The sequence below is a fragment of the Platalea leucorodia genome (genome assembly GCF_965183815.1).
Source record: "Platalea leucorodia genome assembly, chromosome: 6".
NCBI classification, from domain to species: domain Eukaryota; kingdom Metazoa; phylum Chordata; class Aves; order Pelecaniformes; family Threskiornithidae; genus Platalea; species Platalea leucorodia.
This window is the reverse complement of record NC_138828.1, coordinates 55,162,483-55,184,189: the sequence shown is the minus strand read 5'-3', so window position 1 is coordinate 55,184,189 and position 21,707 is coordinate 55,162,483. Positions and strand designations below refer to the sequence as shown.

Genomic DNA, 21,707 nt, shown 5'->3' with positions numbered 1-21,707 from the left:
GCAGAAAAAAAAAAAAAAAAAAAAAGAGACTTGTTCACTGCTAGGCCCGTATTGTAGTACTAACACCAGGGAGATTTCAAGCACATTACATTGGCCAGAGATCCAATGAAGCTGCTGTCTTCGACTGTGCTTAATACTTTATCGTCTTGTTTGCTTGGGGATCATCAAAACACAGATGAGAAATGGGCTATCAAATCTGTTCTACTCCATGTCAAAGACCGACACTTTTATTTGTGCTGAAGTAGACCTCTCTAACGTACTACTTAGAGAGAGTACTGAGATTTACCGAAAGAGGTTGTGCACTTTTTCCATAGTATATCTTTAGAGCAAGAGGGAATATTTTGGTAGAATCATGAAAGCTCTTAAAAGCATATTCAATTGCTATTCTGCTAGGGAATTTTTACTGCTACAGATGAGTAATGTCACTTGCTTTTTTTATATCAAGTCATGCATTCTGTGTTTTTTAATTGATCCAAGTTTGTACTTAATAACTAAAATTTAGTACTCAATGACTTAAAAACCCCCTTATTTCATTTTTAGAGCAGCAACTCTTCCAAATGTGTGCTCAACCAAAATACCACAGGGCAGTTGTTTTATGCACAGGAAAAATTTATTTATTATAATGCTGAACATTATGGACCAATGGTGTTAATATTTATTTAGGGCTAGACTAAACCTTCTGCCCTGTTTATGTGATAGCACATAGTTTCATCACCTCAAGAGAAATAAGCTGTGCTAGTCCCTGACCAGATGTGGATATTCACTCTACCCCTCCCGCTGGCTCTGTTGTAGCAATGTTTCTGAGTCACAAACAGAGTTCATTATTCCCTACAAATATTTGAGGATAAATTGGGAAATCATGAAGTAGGTCCACAAAGAGACTTAGGCAATACTTCTAATATTGACTTATAGTCATTTCACCTTTTTTTTGGGAACACTGCTCCAGAAACCGAAGTTAGCCCTGAATTAGGAACCTCACAGTGGATTCATTGTACTGAATATTGGTATCTATATTAGGAGCCATCTTGACTCTACAGTTAGTGGAGAATTAACCAGTACCATTCATGAAGTCTTGGGTGTGATTCACATCAGTAAACCAAATGCTGACATATAGCCAGGTGAACCAAAGGTTCCTGTGTTGATTATTTTTAGACTATAAATGAAGCCAACAACACGAACTCTGACACAGACACCTTCATTACTGACAGGTGAGATGAACCTTCCATCCCTCAGATTTCTTCATAGTTCATGGACAGAATTTGAGAATAAAAATCACAACAGTCAGCAAGGTAGATAAAAGCATGGAAATAATACATAAATTACTCAAAAGAAAGATGGATGCATCTGAAAAAACAGTCTTTTGAAGCTAGTTGCTGGCCTGCATTCCTGATTTAGGCGCCGATAGTCCCAGCCCTGAGTCATCTCTTGGCTTCAGCCATCATTTTCCCTGACTGTGCATGTTGCTTGATCTTAACTTCTACCTTAAAAAAGTTCTTTTGAAAGATTTCTTTTTTTCACCATTGCCAGAAATGTCAACAATATTGAGGCTTCTTAAAAATGCATTTATCAGAAACAGCTGATGCCTGTGGTACATCATTTGCAATGCCCTAATTCACACAACTTGAAGCAATAGCGTACACAGTTAGGTATGACTGATGTTCTGCTCAATACACTGATCATTTATAGATTTTTGCCAAAGGGACTCTGCAATTACATGTTTTAGTGCACTTTCCACTGTAAAAAAATTTAACTGGTTATGGAACTCGAGTTATTAATTGACAAAAATAGCAATGTTTTCAGATTATGTTTGGCTTTGCTCTAAATATAAAAATAGTGGTGTGATTTTTTTTTTTTTTTTAAGTACTCCATCTGAAAGTTTGTATTTGATGTAGTCAAAATTTACTGCGTGTTGGAAAATATACAAAATTGAGAAAATATTTAATTTCAAGGATTAACAACTCCTATAAACATAATCAGTAATGTGTGAACTTCTAAGCTGCTTAAGCAGCTTGGTCCATTTAAGGATCTAAATGTTCGGTTGCCTATAGGAAAAACATTTGAAAGTATCAAAGTATCTAGAGTCTACAGAATAGAAAGTCTTGTAAAAACAGGTTTTTATTTATGTATATAGAATTTCTGAATCAGAAACACTGAAATAACAGCCTTTCTACTTTCTTGTATTTCTCATTCCAGTCCCAGATGATTCCAAGTAATATTAAGTAAGAAAGAGGCAGCTACAAGAAATTATTACTTCAGATTCTCAAAATGAGAAAAGATATTTGACTAGACATTTTGAGTGCATTTTTAATCCAGTTTTAATTTTGATACAATGCTGTCCAATCTCTTTACCTACTGTGTTATTAGCATTGTCAATAGTAAAATAAACAACTCCTTTTCATTCTGTAATATTTTGTAATATATTTTAGTCTGTTTGTAATAACATAAACCAGGAAGTGTTAGATTGTTGGTATTTCCAAATAAATATCAAAATTAGTATTTGTTTTGTTCTCTTGCAGCAGACACACAAATATGCTATATTCTTTTCTGAAGGCTTTCACACCTTACTCATGGCTTTGTCATTTATGAGTCTTATGCAATATCATTTATCTTGTGAAGTGTAAGCAGCAATGATCGAGCAACAGCTAGTTACATTGCAAAACATGAGACCTGAATGTCTGAATCAAGATCCAATATAATTTGAAAAAAATAGCACTAACTCCCCCTAGAACCAAGTGACTTCAGTTGACAGGACCAATTTAAATAATCATCTCCCTAATGCATGCTTAATATTTCCAAAAAACCATCATAACCTCCTGAGCTCCTGAGCTGCAAAGAGTTAAACAAAAGCCAAAAGGTTAAAAGGCAACCACAATTCCATTCACATTCTAGCTTGTGCTCATGTACATGGAAACATCAGGAAACTGACTCCACATGGCATGAAATTCCACCTAATATTTGTAATATTAAATATAATGCTGCCCACAAAAAACATAACACTGAAGTCTGGGCAGGAAGAAGCAAGAGAGATACAGATTCATATGCATATGTACAGGTTATAAAGTGTATGTAAAAAATACATTTATTTCATACCATCATTAACACTGACATGATAGGCAGTTTTGACACTAGAGAAGTAAGCATAGAGCTTTGAGTTTTATTTCTGATTTTACAAGCCATTAGCTTGTAAAACACTTGTTGCAGCTCTATTCCTCTAAAATAAAACTGGGGTCATTACATCTCTGTGCCCTGAAGATTTTTTTAATGACTTCCAGATAGCTTTTTTTCAGATGCCGTACCATCTTGTATGGTACATAACTGCTAAAGATGTACAAGAACCTATAATATTGCATGGCTGCTTGACAACCTATTTGAAATTAGCTGCAAAGAGTAGGGCCAGTTATAATCAGTTTGCATGTTTGGACATAATTTAAAGGATGTGGCCAAATACGAACTACCTCAGAAAAAGAAATACCAAATAATATCACCTGCAAAATCTGTAAAGAAAATGCTTATTAAATATGAGTCACAGTTTGGCATTTATGAACTTCAACAGCTAAAATAGCAACATCCTGACCAGACAGCTCCATAGCTTTTACAGTACTGATTAGCACTGTGGTTTTTCTCTCAGAAACTTTTTTAAACTTATTCCTCTCCCTTAATAAGCAAAAGAAAAGAAATAATCCAAACCAGGATAACGCAAGAAAACATCACCAACAAAAATCAGACATAAATCAGAATGCCAGTGGCATTTGGATATTTTGAGGTATTTTTCAAGCTATATTTGAAGTACTGTAGCAAACTATCAATTAAAATAAATGACGAAGAAACCAACAGATATTCTAGATATCTATAGGGCTAAGAGTGGAGTGTTCCCTAGTGTTTATCACAACAATACACTCATTTGACAGCATCTAGCAGACAATCACTAATAGATTTCACATACCAACACCAAAGTACTTATACTGTTCAGAGAACAGAAAAGAACAGAAAAACAACCTTTCAATAGTCTGGAAGTACTTAGCCAAAATAAAAATTACTACCTCCAGTGAAATACTCCAGATAGATAACTGAAATTTCCTGCCATACTTAAAGACAAACAGTAAAGTTCACACTAAGTCATCAGATTCCGTTGACTTGAACAAACCCATTGGCATCCATGTTTTTTAATCAAGACATCAAATAAATCAAAATAGATTTTAACACCAAGTAACAAGTTAGTATCTAGAGGAAGACTGACATGTAAGGGGCAGCTGCAATTCAACTGGGTACTTTGTAGGATAGTTTCAAACATCTTTATTAGTGTCACACAGAAAGCTGGACTGCTTTTCAGAAAGAGAAAATATCCTATTCAGGAAACAATGAATAACCTTTACACAGACATTTGTCAGGTCTGTAACTCTACACATTTGAAACCCCACAGTTGAAGCCTGTCTTTTGTCACTTAGTTAAGTAACACTGTATTCCACAAAATAAATACAAAGAAATGAAAAAACACGTAAATATTTACTCACCAGCCTTCTCCTTCTCTGAAATAATTGGCATAGCCTGAAAAAAAAAAAAAAAAAAAAAGATACCACTATTAAGAAAATAAGAATGTTAGGGAAACATTATAAAATCTTAAAGTAGGTTTTATGAGTGTCCAGAAGGTCTGGAAAGAACTGAGGTCTCACTGTGTTAGGCACTCTGGAGAGAAACATACAGTTCCCATTTGAGTGGCTTATGATCTGTTATGAAATTACTGTTAAAAAAAAGGACTAAGAGAGAAGGGAGGAGATGGAGTTAATAAGATATTCCAATGATCACATTTTGAAATAATCATCCTAGAATACATGCCCACGAAATTCCACTGGGAAATTACTAAATAATTCTGAAGGAGTGAAGACAAAAACTATGTGGCTGAAGATGAGATTAAAATGCCAAACCTTTCTTCTGCAGAACTCAAGTAGAGTTCTGCCATTGACTCCATATAGTTAGGGCTTGGGCTCAAATGTATGTTTTTCTATAACATACCAATTTCTTACTTTTTATATAATTTTTCAGAGACAAGTAATAGAAGTTTTTTCATATTAGCTGTAATTGTTTTTGGACTTGGAAAATTGTTTTCTTGCAATGGATGTAAAAATCTTTCATATTATGCTTTTCTTTTAGACTAATGCAGAAGGACTTTCTGCATGTATTTTTCCTAAAATAAGTAGGTTATAGATTGAACAAATAGTAAAATGGAATTTATATGGCACACATATAAACAGAATTAAAAAATGTGCAGATATGATAAGGATAAGAAAGGCTGGATGAGAAATCCAGATTGTGTATGCAATGTATGAGGAACTTCCATGTGAGTTAAGGTATCAATTTTACATCCCTTTCACTCACGTTGGTCTAGCCTTTGTTCAGCAGATTTTCCTGCTGCATATTTCACAGAAAAAGGGAGAGAAGAGTGACTTACAAAAATCACAAACCAACCAGTTTCAGACTTTCTATAGAGTTCCTAAAATAGACTTTGAAAATTTCATTTCAGGATTTGATTTGTCCTGCTATATAAAATAATATTTTATAGCATTTCCTGGATAATATTTTGTACAGAATTTCAAATAGAACATGTGTTAAACAATATATTTTAATAAATACCTTGCGGATTGGTAATAACCATAAGAATCCTTTTGTGATTCTTTCTGTTTCACCTGTACTCTGCCTAGTTAAATATCTGTTGCTTGATTTCGACATTCAAAAATGTTGTACCATCAGACTAAAATTATTCAAAATAACAGTACTCCCTTGCTTGAAAAGCATTTCTCTTGCTTTGTACAAACATATATTTGTTCGGAAGAAGCACCACTTTGCTCCAATGGAAGACATTACTTCCATCAACTGAAGAAAGTTAACATGCCAAAGAAACAATAAAATCACAGAACGAATCAAGGTATTAGTTACAAAGAAAGAAAAAGTGTATCGTACAGTTTTTTTTAAAAACAGTTGATAGAATTTTGAAAACCAGTATATAATTTTCTTCTCTATCCCAGACCTAATTGGTTACACTGGCTAAGAGAAATAAGAAAATAAGAAAGAAAACCGCAGATTCACTATTATCATTTGTCCAAGAAGGCAATTTGTAGAGAGAACTTTGTAAAGAGGAGAAGGTGAGAAATGAGCAAACAAACAGGAAAAGAAAGCCAAACAGAAGACACAAAAAGAATGAGGAAACATTAGTGTAAATCGAATGGAAGGGTCAGGACAAAAGAAGGAAAGATGAGAATGGGTTATTATCATGTTTTAATTTTGAGCTTTGTTAGCTGTAAAAAAAAAAATCCTGAAGAAGCTGTGATGGTGTCCGTTAAGATAAAATTAGAAGAAAACATTGAGATGGCTGGGGAGTGTCAGCATAGAAATCATAAGCTGTGTCACGGAAAAGAGACAACAGTTTGATGGGGCTAGCCTTTGTAAGGTCTAAAATGCAAAGCCAAGATGAACAGCTGTGATTCAGTGGACTGGGGGGAAACAGTTACAGGACTCAATGGGGATATGACAGAGTGACAAGTACAGAAGATAATTTCTCTGGTGGCTTTATGACAAACTTAAATGGACTTTAATAATGTTGTCTATAACTGCAATGCGAGTCACTGCTAGTGACTTTGGCCTGAATGAACACTCAATCAGCTCCCATCATCATTCATATCAGCATGCAGATTTTTTTATATAAGCATATAAGATTTTAAAACATTTTTCATCTTGCCATTTGTCACTTCAAGTTATTTCCTGGAAATATACAGTATTTCTGATTCATGATCACTAAAACATGTTGATTTACAACCAAACATAAATTTTAGCAAATTTGTTAGATGCTAGTCCTACAGGTTGTTAGAGTTGTTTAGCTGGTTTAGCCCAGGTAAAAAGCTGTAGCTGGAAATACAAAGAACCATAATGCCTCAGGACAGATATGTAAGTCACAAAATTAGTACTTCCCTTAACTGGGATGAAGCAGCACTATAAGTTCCAGACAATTTAAAGGTAAACTGAGTTTTGCAGATAAAAGTACTTTCTATGTTCCTACAGCAATATTGCAGCAATTCATTAAGATTGATGCTAGAGAGCCCAATGTGGATTATACAATCTACTGAAAGTAAGAATTCTAAAATGCTACTAGAGTATTCAGATAAAGAAATACATTCAAAATGATAGCACCACAGAGTATAAGAGTTTTCTTAAAATAATTAGAAGGTCCTCATATGGTGGTGACTACCTGTCACCATCATTTGTCACTACGCCAGGTCCTCCATAGTGCATTATGTAAACACAGAGATTTCTTTTTATTGCCTCACTTTTCTTCCTGATATCAGACTTAGCCCACTTTTTCAGCAAAACATGGTTCCATTTCCTTCATGTGCTTTTAAAATTAGAAGAACTAATTTTCTCTGATTTGGTCTTATTGATTAACTGCGCAAGAAAAAAGTATAGTATTTTCTAAGAATCAAATATTTTCTCAAATTCATGTGAATCCAAGTAAAAAAAAAAGAAAAAAAATTACCTCTAAAAAAGCCCTTATAGTAGCATCAAATTAATGAAAGCAAAATCTTTTCTTTAGAACAGAATAAGAAGCATATTTTTTTCCAAAGAATATCAATATTCTTCTCATTGTAAAGACTGCAAATAACATGAATGTTTCACTCAGAACATGGTACTGTGGCATACTTATAAATTCTGAATCCATTATAACAGTTATGAAAGATGTTTTCCTTAAAATAATGTATATAAACAAGCAAGTCTTGCTCATTAATTTTTTACAATTTAAGGAGAACTCATATATATATCATACTTTTAGTCATTTGCTTAGTTTACAGAAAAATTGTAAATCTTCCTATTTTATTAAAATATATAGTAAATGTAAAGCCCCTGATTAAAAAACCAAACCAAACCAACAAACACCCAAAACCAAGAAACACCCCAAAAAACTACCCTTTTTATCCACAAAGTACAAAGACATCTTGGACGATAATTTTAAATATGTCTGTTTTCTAAACAGAGTGTAATTCTGCTGAATCAAGATGTAAAATGAGCTAAAAATTCTGTCAGAATGTTCTATTGCTACTTAAAAGCTGAGGAAAAAAAATCCTAAATGAACATAGCATTTCTTGAAAATTCATTATAATGTAAACCATGAGCGAATCTTGTTCAACAAGATCTCAGACAGTCCTACTATTGGTTTAGTTTTTCATTAATACAGCTACATATACTGCTTACATGCTGCCCAGTGGGAAAACGTGATTGTTACTTATGAGAAATGCTCTCATCTCCAGTACGGTTTTGAATTCACTGGAGACCTTCTTCCAACGAGTTCCATATGTTCCAAATGAATTGCATTCCCAGGAAGTGATTTAACATTTCTGGCAGTGGAGCAATTAAACCGGATTTTCCTGCTTGGCCAGATGGGTTCACTGTAACTTCACATTATTTCTCACTCTCCTCCAGAACTAAAGAACTGGACTAACAATTTCCACATGATCAGGTCACATGTGTTTTAAAACAAAGCAGACACGCCCTTTTTACACCCTCTTCACAGATTTCAATGAACAACCCCCAAAGTCAGGCTCCTCTCTCTATTTTTAATAGTATGTGCTCTTAGCAGCATCAAGAAAGAAAAGGGAGAGAAAAAAAAAAAAAAAAAAGAAGAGAGGAAATCCCTATCAGACAATTGCTGAAATATACTCAGGATTTTCTTTTAAATTAGAGAATGTGATTTTTAGCCTATGAAAATCTTGCTTGAAATGTCATACTGAAAATTTTTGTATGCATCCTTGCTGTATTGCAACTGATTCCCTGTAAATATATTATGTCCACAAATATGACTGTAAAGCACCTGTAAAACACTATATAGGACATTTTTCTTTAAACTTGCAGTTGCCTTGCTCAGATAGAAATGATTACCAATAATACTGGGTTAAATAACCACTTCCTTTGAATTTCATTAGATGTTAGGTGGAAAAGCTGTCTTCCAGCAAGAATGAAAATGGTGGAAAAAACTGGTAAATCAAAACTTAAAATAAAATTTTTGCACAAATGAAGTTTTGTTTGACCAAAGTCAAAATATCTATTTTTTTCCTGAGCTTTTAAGAATATTTTAACAGGAGAGAGAAGTAAATATGTAAAAAAAAAGCCCATCATTTCAAACAGCAACCATTCATTTTGGGCATGTGCAGTTCTTCACTATGAAAGGAGGAAAGAAAGAATCCCTCCCTACTCCCCAAATTAGCTTCCTTCCATTACAGAGTAAAAATTCACATATTTCATCTCTGAGCTGGGGTAAAAAATTAGCACTGTAGCTTTCCAGATTAGAAGTGTTATAGTCAGTAGATGTGCGCAGCGATTTGGTTGTGAAAGGGAGAGGCATTATTTGCACAGACAGAGTGCATTTGGGGGCAGCAGTGAGGGTATGCTGAGCTGCAAGACTGCCATTGCAAAAAGTTGAGGCACATCCAGTCTGACCTGAACAGAGCTTGGCTCTCCCTTGGTAGATGGTAGTGCAAAACTACTTTTTTTTTTTTGATACCGATTCCAAACCTGCAGACAAAGCTATTATGAATAAAATTAAACTAGCTATCTTTTTGTTTGCTTGCACTAACAAAACATAAACAGCTCTATTATGACTGACTCATCTGCAGAGGGCTACAATATATGGCAAAGTTTTATATAAACCGGCAAAGTTACTGTAGAGGAGCATGTAACACACAATTTCTGAAATAAGGACCTAGTGACATCTATTTATTTTTGTAGTATCTGATAAACCAATTGGAATGAGTCTATATTTCAATTTTTCAAACAAGATAGAGCGTCTTTATGTCACAGCCATTAAACCCACACTTTTTCCCCAGAATAATACTTCTGGGGTTTTTTTGGATTACAGAAGATAAAGTACATTTGGCATTAAACGAATCACATTTTCAATGCTGCCATCCAACCATGATGGATATTCCACAAAGCCTTTCCATCATAGAAAGTTGTCAGCTATCTAGTCTTTTTTCATGTCTGTATTTGAACAGACATGCTGGGAAATTTCCTTGTTAATGATCTGATACATCTTGATTTGCAAGCATTTCTCTAGAATTTTGCCTGTGGAAATATCATCTTCTACTGTCCAGCGTGAAAGTAAAACTCCAGAACAAACATTAGCATACTGGGATTTGACTAGAAAGGGAAAATCCAGCCTTCATAATAATTGTGAGCAGGTAACTGTGGCTGAGCTCACACTGTTATAAATTGCCCACCTTATTTTTGGAAGTGCTTTCATGGTAATCACCTTTTAGTCCTGCAGTTAAAAATCATAGTCTAAATTCTCACCTCAGTGGATGCTTCTTTTATGCATAACAGTTTTAGTAAGAATTGTGTTTTTCACTGAAATGATTTGCTTCAAGACCAAATCCATATTCCTATTCTAAAAAACTGCAAGCTTTACATTGCATTAGGAGCAGAAAAGAGACCAACCTCCAAAGCTTGCAAACATAAAAATGAATGTTATATTTAGTTTTTAAATATGATCATTGACTTTAAGATCAGAAAAAACTACGTAGATCAAAATATCTCTCTGTTATCTTCTTTCTACTCAAATGGTCAAAACACACAAAAATCTAAATCCTCTAAAGAAGAGTGATCTAATGAGCTTCTGATAAGAAAGAAAGGGGGTAATATCCACACAATACACAATTACCAAGGAAGGACTAATGAACCAAATGACAGAGAACTCTCTATTCCAGTAAACAAGAACAATCTTGTACCTGAAAACTAAGGTCAACAACGCTCACACAGAAAACAACTTTTAAGCATGATATAATTTCTCTAACTGTGTATATTCTGTATCATCTGGAGTCCTTAACCAGACATTTTATTTCATTTAGAAGGTATGTTCTAGTTTTCTTAATTTGGATAAGTAGTAGTTAAATTTAACTGAGTTATTTTATGGAAGAAAAACATCCACAATCACTCAGATGGTTTGAAATTAGGCAAATATTGTAGTCCATAACTGGGAATTTCCTCAGTTACATCCCCTTTACAGGAAAATACTGAATGAATATCTCTACCAGAAAATTCTGATTTTTTTTTTTAAACCAAAGCCCATAGTGTAAATGAATCAGATTAAGAGAACACACATGTAGAAAACCCTTTTTGAAAAAATAATTAAAGTAATCTTTGGATATTAGCACTGAACAGAAATCATAGCAATACTGTATAAGAAAACTCAAGAATGATTCATTTATCATTCAGAATTATTTACAAAACATAATTTTATTAAACTTTAAAGTTTTTAAAGTAAGTTTTCAGTTCTCCACACTTTTTACAATTTTAATTTTTTTTTCAACTGGATAAGGAAAGAGAAAAAACAAAACCATCAACTTTTAGGACAGACCAGCTTTAAAAGGGGAATTTAGCAAGGTCTTTCTTCTTTGTGGTCTTTCATTTTACTAAAGATTGAAATTACTAGAAGTAGAGCAGAAAGCAATTAAAATCCACCCAACAATAAAGCTGTGTCAATTAACTCCATTTTAAAAAGGAATTAATGTCACATTCAGAGGTCTCTGACTAAATTTATGAGAACGCTATGAATTTAGTTCTAGTGGAAGTACAAAGCTATATGCTTGCCTGCGTATGTTCTCCTCCAGTCAGTTGTATGCCTCTCCCCAACTACTTTCTTTTCTGACTAGATATTTCTGTTTGCTTGAGCCTCTTTATGCCACTGAGGTCATGCACAGAGACCCCTTCTAGTTAGTGCTGGATGGTTGGCAGCTGTCCTTCCACGAGGCACTTGCCAAAAGCCTGCACTTGGGGTGGTCTGGTAACTTCCTACATCTTCATCATTCAGCTGGCATAGTGCGACTCTTGCTGGATTGGAAGTGCAAACCAAAGAAGCAAGATAACTGTCTTGTGCTCTGTTTGGTGTTGTTATAGACTTTCCATGGATCAGGGTAAGCTCCTAATGTTCTGAAATCTGTCAGGACCACATACAGCTGGTTTATGTGACAGATAAGGCAACAGCCTGTCTGTGGCTTATCCAGACCATTAAGTAGAATTTGGCCATAATATAGAATTAAGTCCTTTCTCTTTAGGGATGCTAAAGTCTTCAGAGCAGCAGCTGCAAGTTCCTAAATACCCTGAGAGTTACCATCACACATTTTGTGAAACCTAATTATGATTTTTTTAAAAATTAGCAATTGTTAGACTTCAGCTTATTTGCATAACTTGGGATAAAAACACATGTATAAAATAAACTTGTTTTTGACACTTCCCAGGAGTTTCCCAGATAAGGAACTGTGTTTCCACTTGAACTGCTCTTCAATTACTGCAGTGGACATACAGTACTTGAAAGAAAGCTCAGTTAAATTTTAGTTTAATGTTAAGGAACATTTATATAGCTTTTGGTAATAACAAAACCTGTACTTCCTCCAGTTCCACCAAACATATGTATGTCTTCCCTAAAGAAAACATAGCTTTAATGTTGACACCAAAGCTGAGATGTGACACACTACCTCTAGAACTGGAGCAGCCCCAAGAGTGCTCATGCTTTTCATCAATCACCAGAGGTTCTATTAGGGTTCATTTACACATAGAGAGCTTTTTCCCAAGCTCAGAAGTCATTTGTTTAGCTAATGTTTATCTTATAAAACCTTTTACAATAACAAACACATCAATAAACCCTGAAACATTGGCAAAACTGAACTACTTGGGAAGCAGAGGGCACCTAGCTCTATAAGGCAGCAGTAAAAGATAATTAAAGTCTCATGTTTCCCATTTGTTTCAACATCATGTAATGTCTACAAATGTGATTTTGCCTTAAAGCCCTTAAATCTGGGGAATGCTTCTACGTGGCTGACAGGAATCCCAGGTGATTTCAATCTTTTCTCATCTCTTTATACATAAAACTTGCAATCTTAGAGTAAGTCCACATTTCATGTAAATAAAAAATTCTTTCAATCATGTGATGATAGAAAGTAAGATTTGTTACATGATGACTCTAAGTTACCAAATAACTTTGAGCACTTACTTGCAGTGTAAAAAGGGAAATTAAAAACAACAAAATCATACCATTCCTATCTTTCCCTAGCCACCTCAAAGAAAACAAAGGAACCCTTTGCCCTTCATCCCAAGAAAAGCAAGTCACTTTTACTAATTTTGAAGGGTGCATACATGAAAATCAGGAAGCTCATCTCATTGCTGGAAGTACCAGAGTCTATCATAACGCAGAAGCTGCGTGTTCATGAGCTAACTGAGAAAAGGTTAGCAATACAAATCATCGGATATGTAAATGAGCAATCTGACTCTAATGATCTTTCTGTGAGGTCAGCCCAAATCCAATGGTTGATTCCTATCTACATTTTTGAATTCTACTAATGTTAGTCTTCTGGATTGAGATCTCACAGAGGCTAGCAGCAATAAAATCATATTTGAGTTTCTTGAATATTATATTTGAAGGATTAGTATTTATGCTGGTTGAGGAAGACCTCACTGTGTTCAGCTTTATGTTCTGAAAAAGAAAATCAGGTGTAGAGCATTGCAACAACTTATTGACACCTTTTGGGAGGGCAACAACTATTAACAGCTACTCACACTCTCATCCTGTGTGAGTTTGCTCTCTTGAATCTCCATAGGTAACCCCAGCTGGCTACTCTTCCCATTGTTAGCAGTAGCAGGCTGCTGCAACTGTTTAGAGTTCTCTCTTTCTCAAAATAAAAAAGCAAACCCCAAGAAACTAATTTTTAAAACATGGTATGTATGTTTTGGCACAAATATTTATGCTCACAGTCTCATGTGAATTCAGTCACTGTGATATTACATTTGTTGGACCAGGTGGGAAAGGATCAAAAGCAGATCCCCAGGGAGGGTCTTGATCTTGAGCTTTATCCAAGTATAGAAGAATAAATCACTACAAAAGCCACATCTCTTCTATGACCACGAAAACCTTTACTTTCTGCAGAACATCATAGTTGTTTGCTCAGGAAGCTGAAGAGTTGCATAATAGTGATGCTAATCATGAGATGATGGAGAGACGAGGGAGGTACCATGCCAGATAAGAGTCAGTGGAAAAAAGTGCACCTGTCTTTGGAAGGTAGCAGGAGTGATCATAGGAGAGTGAGTGCCAAATTTCAGTAAGTTATCACCAAGTCAACTAGATGTGATAATTACCATGTTTCTTCCTGGTTTACTAAAACATAAAGCAAAATAGATTAACATAAACCACCCTATTTGCTTTCACAAGGAGAAGACAAATGGCAAGGAGTAAAAGCACACAACAAGACAGTAGCTTTGTCTTGGGTAGGAGGAGGAGGAGGTAGAAAGGAGAGGAATAAACACTAAAAATGCTATCTGGATCTCGTTTGCTTATTTGACCATATTCTTGGAATCTCAGTTTGTTCGTGCTCCAACATATATGTGTAGTAAGTGTGACCTTAAAAATCACCAAACACCACTACTGTGACCTTACTAAGTCGGTATTTCTCTAGGTCATCCAAGAGAAAGAGAGCTGAAATGAAATGAGTTCTTTTAAGTCCTCTCTGCATACGTAGTGTGCTAACCTTTAAGCACTTGTCAAGGTTGTAAGTGACAGATAGAGGCAGTAAAACAAAAAGACGTCTTTTGGGTGAAAAAGTAAGAAAACTTGCTTTTCAGTTCATTCAGGTACTTCTGTTTCTTTCAAGATAATTGATTTAAAAAAAAAGTAAGAAAGATATTGCTTATGTGAAAACAACTCCTTTTTTTCCAAAAGACAGAAAAAAGAAATAAAAATATGTAACAAGTAAAAATGAGAAGTTTCTTTGTCACTGGGAAAAGAAACAGGAGATTTATCTCCTAAAAGGGCCTAATGAAATGATGCAAAGTAGGTTTTCTAATCCAAATATAACAATGAAAGTTCTAAAAAATACCTCAAGCCCTTTAAAAACCTCTGCAGAAAATGAAACATTCATCTGCACAGCTGTTTTATGCTAAAATCCTTATAACCAAATCCCCCTTTTTTGGTTGAGAAAAAAAACCCAACTATAACCGTTTCTACTTTAATATCTAAACTGTGATCAAACTGGGTATCAAATTTCCTCTGCTCATATAACCAAAAGCTTGGTTCCTCCGGTACAGTTAATAAACCAGAGAAATACATATTTCATCTACCATATAGTTTCCTCAGCTGGAAGTATTACCACTAAGAGTGCTACTCCAGGTCTGTGATATGACCAATTCCTATTATATTTCTTTAGGGTCTTGCAATACCTTGCTTAACTCAATAATGCCTGCGCTAACATTTCATAGTCACATGGACAGACACCAGCACAGACAACACACATGCTATATGTCTTCCATCTCGGTGCAGCAATCCCATTTTATTCCCAGGTATTATCTGTCAAGTTAGGACCTTTGATGTCATAAAAATCCAGAAACCAATAGAAGTACTCATACATCTGGGAAGTTTCACTCATGCCGCCGACATATTTTAAAAGCCTGGAAGGAAGGAAAGGAGTTTTGCAGTTGGCTGCAGGGGACTCTGGGTTCCATTCACCATCTTAAGGCTCAGCCATAAATGCTGCAGGTTAAAGTTAGGATGAGCTTACTGCATGGTTAAGACGACAGGCTAGTTATTACTTTTCTTAGAGGAAGACCACTGGGGATAGTCATGGTCTGGTATTAGTACAAGAATACTAGTTGCACAATCTTTGTGCCAGTTACAAATATTACAAACACCTCATTTTTCTCATCTTTAAAATGTAAATAACAATGCTTTTTCATTAATTGCGATGTCTGGGGGCTTTCAAGTGCCTTGAAAAAAAATTCTGAAAGTATTCTGATTGCTCTATGATAGGTCTTTCTACGCATTATGTCTAAAAGTGTGGCATATTACAAGATTAACACATAACTAATCAATTAATCTTAACTTTTGAACATATACACACTTTTTTCTTACAATTGCTAAGTTTTTTACTGTAAGTCATCTAGCATGTTATGTATTTCTGTAGTTTGTATTCTGATATCAAAATATTTTCCAGTAAGAAGTTCCATTTGTTTCTAAGATTTTGATTGTTGGAACCAGTGGGTGTTAAAGTAGACACAGGTCCTTACATCATAAAAATAACACTGCATTTTTAATCTTAATTAACAGGTATAATAATTTTCTATTCAAACCATGGCTAACCATAGCTGGTAAAGGATATGCTCAGTCTGAAAAACCTTTATTTTATAAACTCCTTTTATGGGAGACTTAAAAGTTGGAGATATTCAATATTGCCATTCATTGATTTAACGTAAGTTCCAAACATTGTTATTTTCTATAAATGATATATTTCTAATTCATGGAAAAAAAGAAATTGTTGCTGATAACAGAACACAATTCCACTAAAGTCAGTAGGAACTTTGCCAATTACTCCAGTAAGCAAAGGCTCAAGTGGACACTGACTGACTCATAATCTGCCTGTCTATGCTGTGTCCATTTCCTTGTTAAAGACACGGTTCTGTCTGTACATGTATGGATATGCATAAATGATAATAAAATGTACTATTAAAAGCCAGGATTTATATCAAACCTTTTATTAATTGCTACATGTACTATGAAGACAGCCCTTTTAAGATCTTTCCTTTTCTAGAAGTTCTAAAATTAGTCTTCTTTCAGGATCACTTTATTTATTTATTTTGTTCTGAATTTTATTTTTGGTTTCTGCAGGCACTAAGCAAAGAAGTATCTCATCAACGTCTGTGTTCCCATGCTATTCCCATGAAAAGCTCACTCAGGCTTGCAGACAGATGCACTGCAGATCCTGGGAATAGTAAGTGGGTCCAGTTCTGTGAAGTGCTGGGCATTTTCTGTATTTCCTCAGGATCGTGCCCTAATATTACAGTTTCTTAATTGTTCCAACTTTCCCAAACTTTGTGTGGCATGTTACAAAAATGTAGTTCACAGTTTCTAAACTTTCAAAACTTTCCAGAGGGAAACAGCACACAAGAGTCCAAGTACACTCTTGGCTTTCATACCAATACCAGTCCCCTGAGGAGAGTTTGAATTATTCCATATTTTAGTTAAGAGGGACTATTACAAGTATGAAACATTTTCTGCAAAAACACTTTTGACTAAATCTTATGTTCACACTCAGCTCTCCTAGAACCAATATTTCACAAGCATTTAAAAATATTCCTGACCATTAATGATGGTGCAAAGAAGTCTAGAAAGCCACAAATCCCGTTTCACCATATGAAAAAAGTAGGTGTTTTTTGAAAGAGATAGTCTGCAGGCTGGAATAGTAGATTTCTGACAAAATAGCTGTATTTCATATGAAAAAGATTTTGTGAAAAGAGTTACATGAGTAGGATAAATATAAAATTTTAAATCCACCCACGTTAGTCCCTAGTTTTGCACGTAAATTTAAATTACAGAGGTGCCACAGGAAGGGTAGATGGCTTTTTTTTTAAAGAGGATGTTTTTCTTATGTCTTGGCAGCAAAGTGAGCAGAAATATGGCTTAGTGAAAATAAAACACCCAACGAACAAACAAAACAACACTGTACCAATCCTTCTGTCAGGGCCTGTTTTTCATTGGAAAGAATAGAAGAATGAATTACCCTTGACCACCCATGTACTTTAGACCTTCCAAACTCAATGTTTGCATGCTCAATGAGGAAGGAATAGTCTGTGTATGAAGCAAGTTGCAAAAACTTGCCGTCTCTCAAGACAGAAGTATAGAATGAAAGTTTTATTTTATATTTGCCTGTGTTTCAGTTTAAGAATAAATGTGGTGATAGCAGTAGAGGGTACTCATCACCTTGCAGCTGCTGAAAGAAAGAAACCTTTAGTAGTTAGTACCAAAGAGAGTGAGAGAAAGAAATAAGCCAATCTACAGGTAAATTAGACCAAGATTTTTCAGTCTGCCTTTTTTATGCTCATTTCTATATTTTTTTGTACTTCTAGTCCAATCAAAAACTAAACCATTCTGATTCACTTTTCATAGGCAAATCCTACTCCCTGGCATCTGGGCTTAGCATGATTTAGAAACAGAGGAACAGCGAGAAGTGAGGACCCAACAGGCTAGGGACTATTTAGAGAAGCTGGATGTATTCCAACCTGTGAGGCTAAATGAAGTCTACCCAACATGCTGAAAGAGATGACTGATGTGATTGCAGGGCCAACTAACATCTGTGAAAAATCATGACAGCTGTGGGGTGTCCCTAATGGCTGGAGAAAGACTTACACCCATCTTCAAAAGAGGCAAAGAGGCAATGACCTCTAAGCTTGTCAGCTCACCTCAGTCCAGGGAAAGACCACGGAGCACACCTTGGACTCCATTTCCAAAGACATGAGTGACAGGAAGGCAATACGGAGCAATCAACATCAATTTACTAAGAGCAAGTCATCCTTGACCAACCTGGTTTGCCTTCCAAGATGTAATCACTGGCTACATGGACAAGAAGAGAGCAGTGAATATAATATACCTTAACTTTAGTAAGACTTCATACACTGTCTCCCAAACCAGTCTTATTTGGAAGCTGAGAAAGTATGAGCTGGAAGAGCAGACAGTGAGATGGGTTGAAAATTGGCTGGACTGACATTCAAAACTGTCAAACCATTAAAACTGACATCTTCAGCTAGGGTATCTGATTCAAAACCAGCTTATCTCAGAGTTTTTAGAATAAGGACAGAACTCATTTGTTCTGAGTTCCTAATGGCAACTGGATGCATCTTTTAGATGCAGGACAAAATGGTTAAGAAGATAATGCCAAACATTGCTGAAAAAAAAAGAGCAGCTCCGCACTCAGTCTGAGGAGAAGGTGAAATTCTGTGAAAACTAGAATCGGTGAGATTTCAGGGAGTCCCCAAAATAACAAAGGATTGGGATGCTGACACACAGACGGAACTGGTATAATTTTCCTCATGTACTGCCTTTTAATGGAACAACTGCACTATTTGGGAAAATACTTGCTCAGCTGAGTGAGAGTCAGTTCCAGAGTATCCAGAATCTGGCAGTCAGAGCAGATGTGTTTGATGCAGGAGTGGAAACAAAAATGCTTGGTAAACACCAGAGCTCCCACTGCTGAACATTACAGCTGACCTGCACCGATGCTTACAACAATGGGAACTTCGTACATGCACATACACAACCCATGAGACAAAAACATAGTAGCAGCATAATTACTAGTTTGAGGAGCTGAGCTACTAGAACTTCAGTGAAAACAATAAGGAGAGATTTACTAGCTTGTACTGCTTCTGTGGGAACTTCAGATGACCACACAGAACTCAATGGGAATTAGGAAAGAATTTCCCATGCATTTTATGGAACAAGTTGCATACTCCACGTGGATTCACACGGGATGGTGATTTACTGGTTGGAAGAACTGAGTCTGTTTCTCATTTTGGAAGGTGATACTGATGGCTTTTTTTGGGTAGAATTGGCTAATAATACTGTCAGACCACAAGACAGCAGGGAATGCAAAAACATGCCAGGTTTTTTCCAGTAAATCTTAAAGATTATCTGCTAGTAGATGACAATGATGTGTGTTTTTTGAAGAAGATAAAATTACAATTTATTCACACAGATTAACAATAAAAAGCCACTCTTTAACAGCTAGGAGAGAGATAATCTTTAAAAAGAAAAATCAAACTAGACAAAAATACATGCAGGCTTTTTTTTTTTTTTTTTTTAAATTCCTCAGTCCATTTTGTATCAAAATACAAATTACTCATTATATTTGCTGTCTGAAACTGTTTTAATCTTCATCTTCATTTGTAGAGATAGTCAAGACCCACCAATTTCAGATGGAAATTATCAGTCATCATCTTTGTATTTCACCTAACACAGTCCAAATCAGTATCTTCATTGCTATTCTTTCATTCCCTGCTTCTGATCTTTACTCTGACAGAGATTTTGACCCTGCTGATTTGTTTCTTTCTCCCAGTATGCCTTCTTTCCTGCATGACAAACATGCAAATAGATGCTTTGTCCACTGGCTTATTCATGTCTTTCTCTGTTGTTATAGAATGAATTTTCAGTCCCAGTTTATCAAGTACAGTCAACCATTGATTTCTCTGAACTATTATTTCCCCAAAGACTTATAAGCATCTCTTCCCATGTCAAATGCTGTCCCTAGCCTTAGTTATTTGAAGAGAAGATAATGAGAAAATGTTTTACTCATTAATAATTCTGTAATTTTTTTTGTCTGTCTCCTGGCATGAACTGTCTTACCTTGGTCTTTAGACTGAAAACTTCTTGAAGCAGGACTGTTACCGACATTAAACAGAATACTTGCAGCAATTTAAAACATAAGAATAATGGTGATATTGGTAGCCTGCTAGTATTTTTGCTTTCATTCTCATCAAGATCAGACATGCTTGCACTTCACAAACCTATTTTTAAGTGGTGACAACATTATTTATATTACTGAAGCACTCAAAAGCCACGGACTTGGACCACAACCTCATTGTGCAAGATCCTGTACAAACAGGGCAGAAGAATTACCCATACACCAGAAGGAATGTAACCAATATAAAGCAAGAATCCTCATGCAGACTGATGTGGGAGTACAAGGAAAATGATCATTTGTGTCATATAAATAATGTTTTAAGTACTCTGGGAACACTGGAGTCTTGACTGATATCAAACTTTTTCAGAAACCCCAGCTAAAGAGTACACTACAGAAAGCATTAGGAACAGTCAAAGAGATAGCTTTGCTGATGTATGTGGAGAGGGTCCTTACAAGGAAAAACGTGAAGGAATCCAGTCTCCCATATTCCAGCTTTACCTGCAATTGTGAATCGTACCCTATGAGTATTTTTCTGAAGCATCTAGGATCTCATAATCCTAAACATATACAGAATCTAGAATATTTTTTGCTCTAGAATATTTTTCTTTAAAAAGTACAGTAGTGCTTACAGATTCCTTCCAAAGGTACATTTATTTCATTTTGTTGATATCGCTAAAAGTCATAGCAATGACCAGATTATTTTCTTCATGAACTGTTTCGTCTTTTCATTTGTAGTGAAACATGAACTGTCATTATCCTTTCCTTTTCCCCCACTTGCAGTTTCCTCTCAAAGAGGATCATCCAGTTCTGAAGATTCCCAAACACTCAGTCCCTGCGGCACACAGCTGCTCCAGAGGCCAACATGCCCTTACGCCTCCTCTCTCTTTTGCCTCTTTCATATATAAGAGGATTATGAAAAACACTGACAATTCTGGAGCTGTTGAAGACAGTGGAAGAACTTTAAAAACATTTTTATGTATTTTATGTGCTGGATGGACTTATATTCAAATGCCTCTTTAGCTTGTAGGGATGAGATGTTTTCTAAAGTTCTATCATAGCCTATCATATATCTATCATAGTTCTGTCATATCATGTAGATGACTTTTGTCAAAACTTATGAGCTGCCCAGATGTATAATAGAGCCCATAAAAATACAAATTGAAGATTTTATTATACCATGAATAGTATCATTGTTGAATTAGTTAATATTTCTTAGTAGCTGCTACTCTGTACAAGTCACAGATCACAAGACTGAAGCATGTTTTTGTCAGTGCATGCTTACATGCTGAATTTGTTGCAAGATTAGGGTCTGAAAGGTCATTTATTTCCCTACACCAATCTTTCACACTACTGCTTTACAGCAGTGTAGCATACTCCCTGCAATGCAGTCATTAAAGGTAATACTAATAGTCAAAGGAAACTTAACGGGAAAAGGGCATTTCTTGACAATGTTATCATCAC

At 35.4% G+C, this 21,707-nt stretch overlaps 1 protein-coding gene across 1 annotated transcript in view; it reads right to left on the bottom strand.

Moving 5' to 3' along the window:
• Positions 1–21,707, bottom strand: part of DLC1 (DLC1 Rho GTPase activating protein) — a gene marked incomplete at its 5' end in the record, with an annotated part of 217,516 nt that overhangs the window by 132,257 nt on the left and 63,552 nt on the right. Inside the window, one exon of the mRNA XM_082316317.1 lies at positions 4,512–4,545. Coding sequence (XP_082172443.1) covers positions 4,512–4,545 — 34 coding nt within the window. The remainder of the gene's footprint in view (positions 1–4,511; positions 4,546–21,707) is intronic.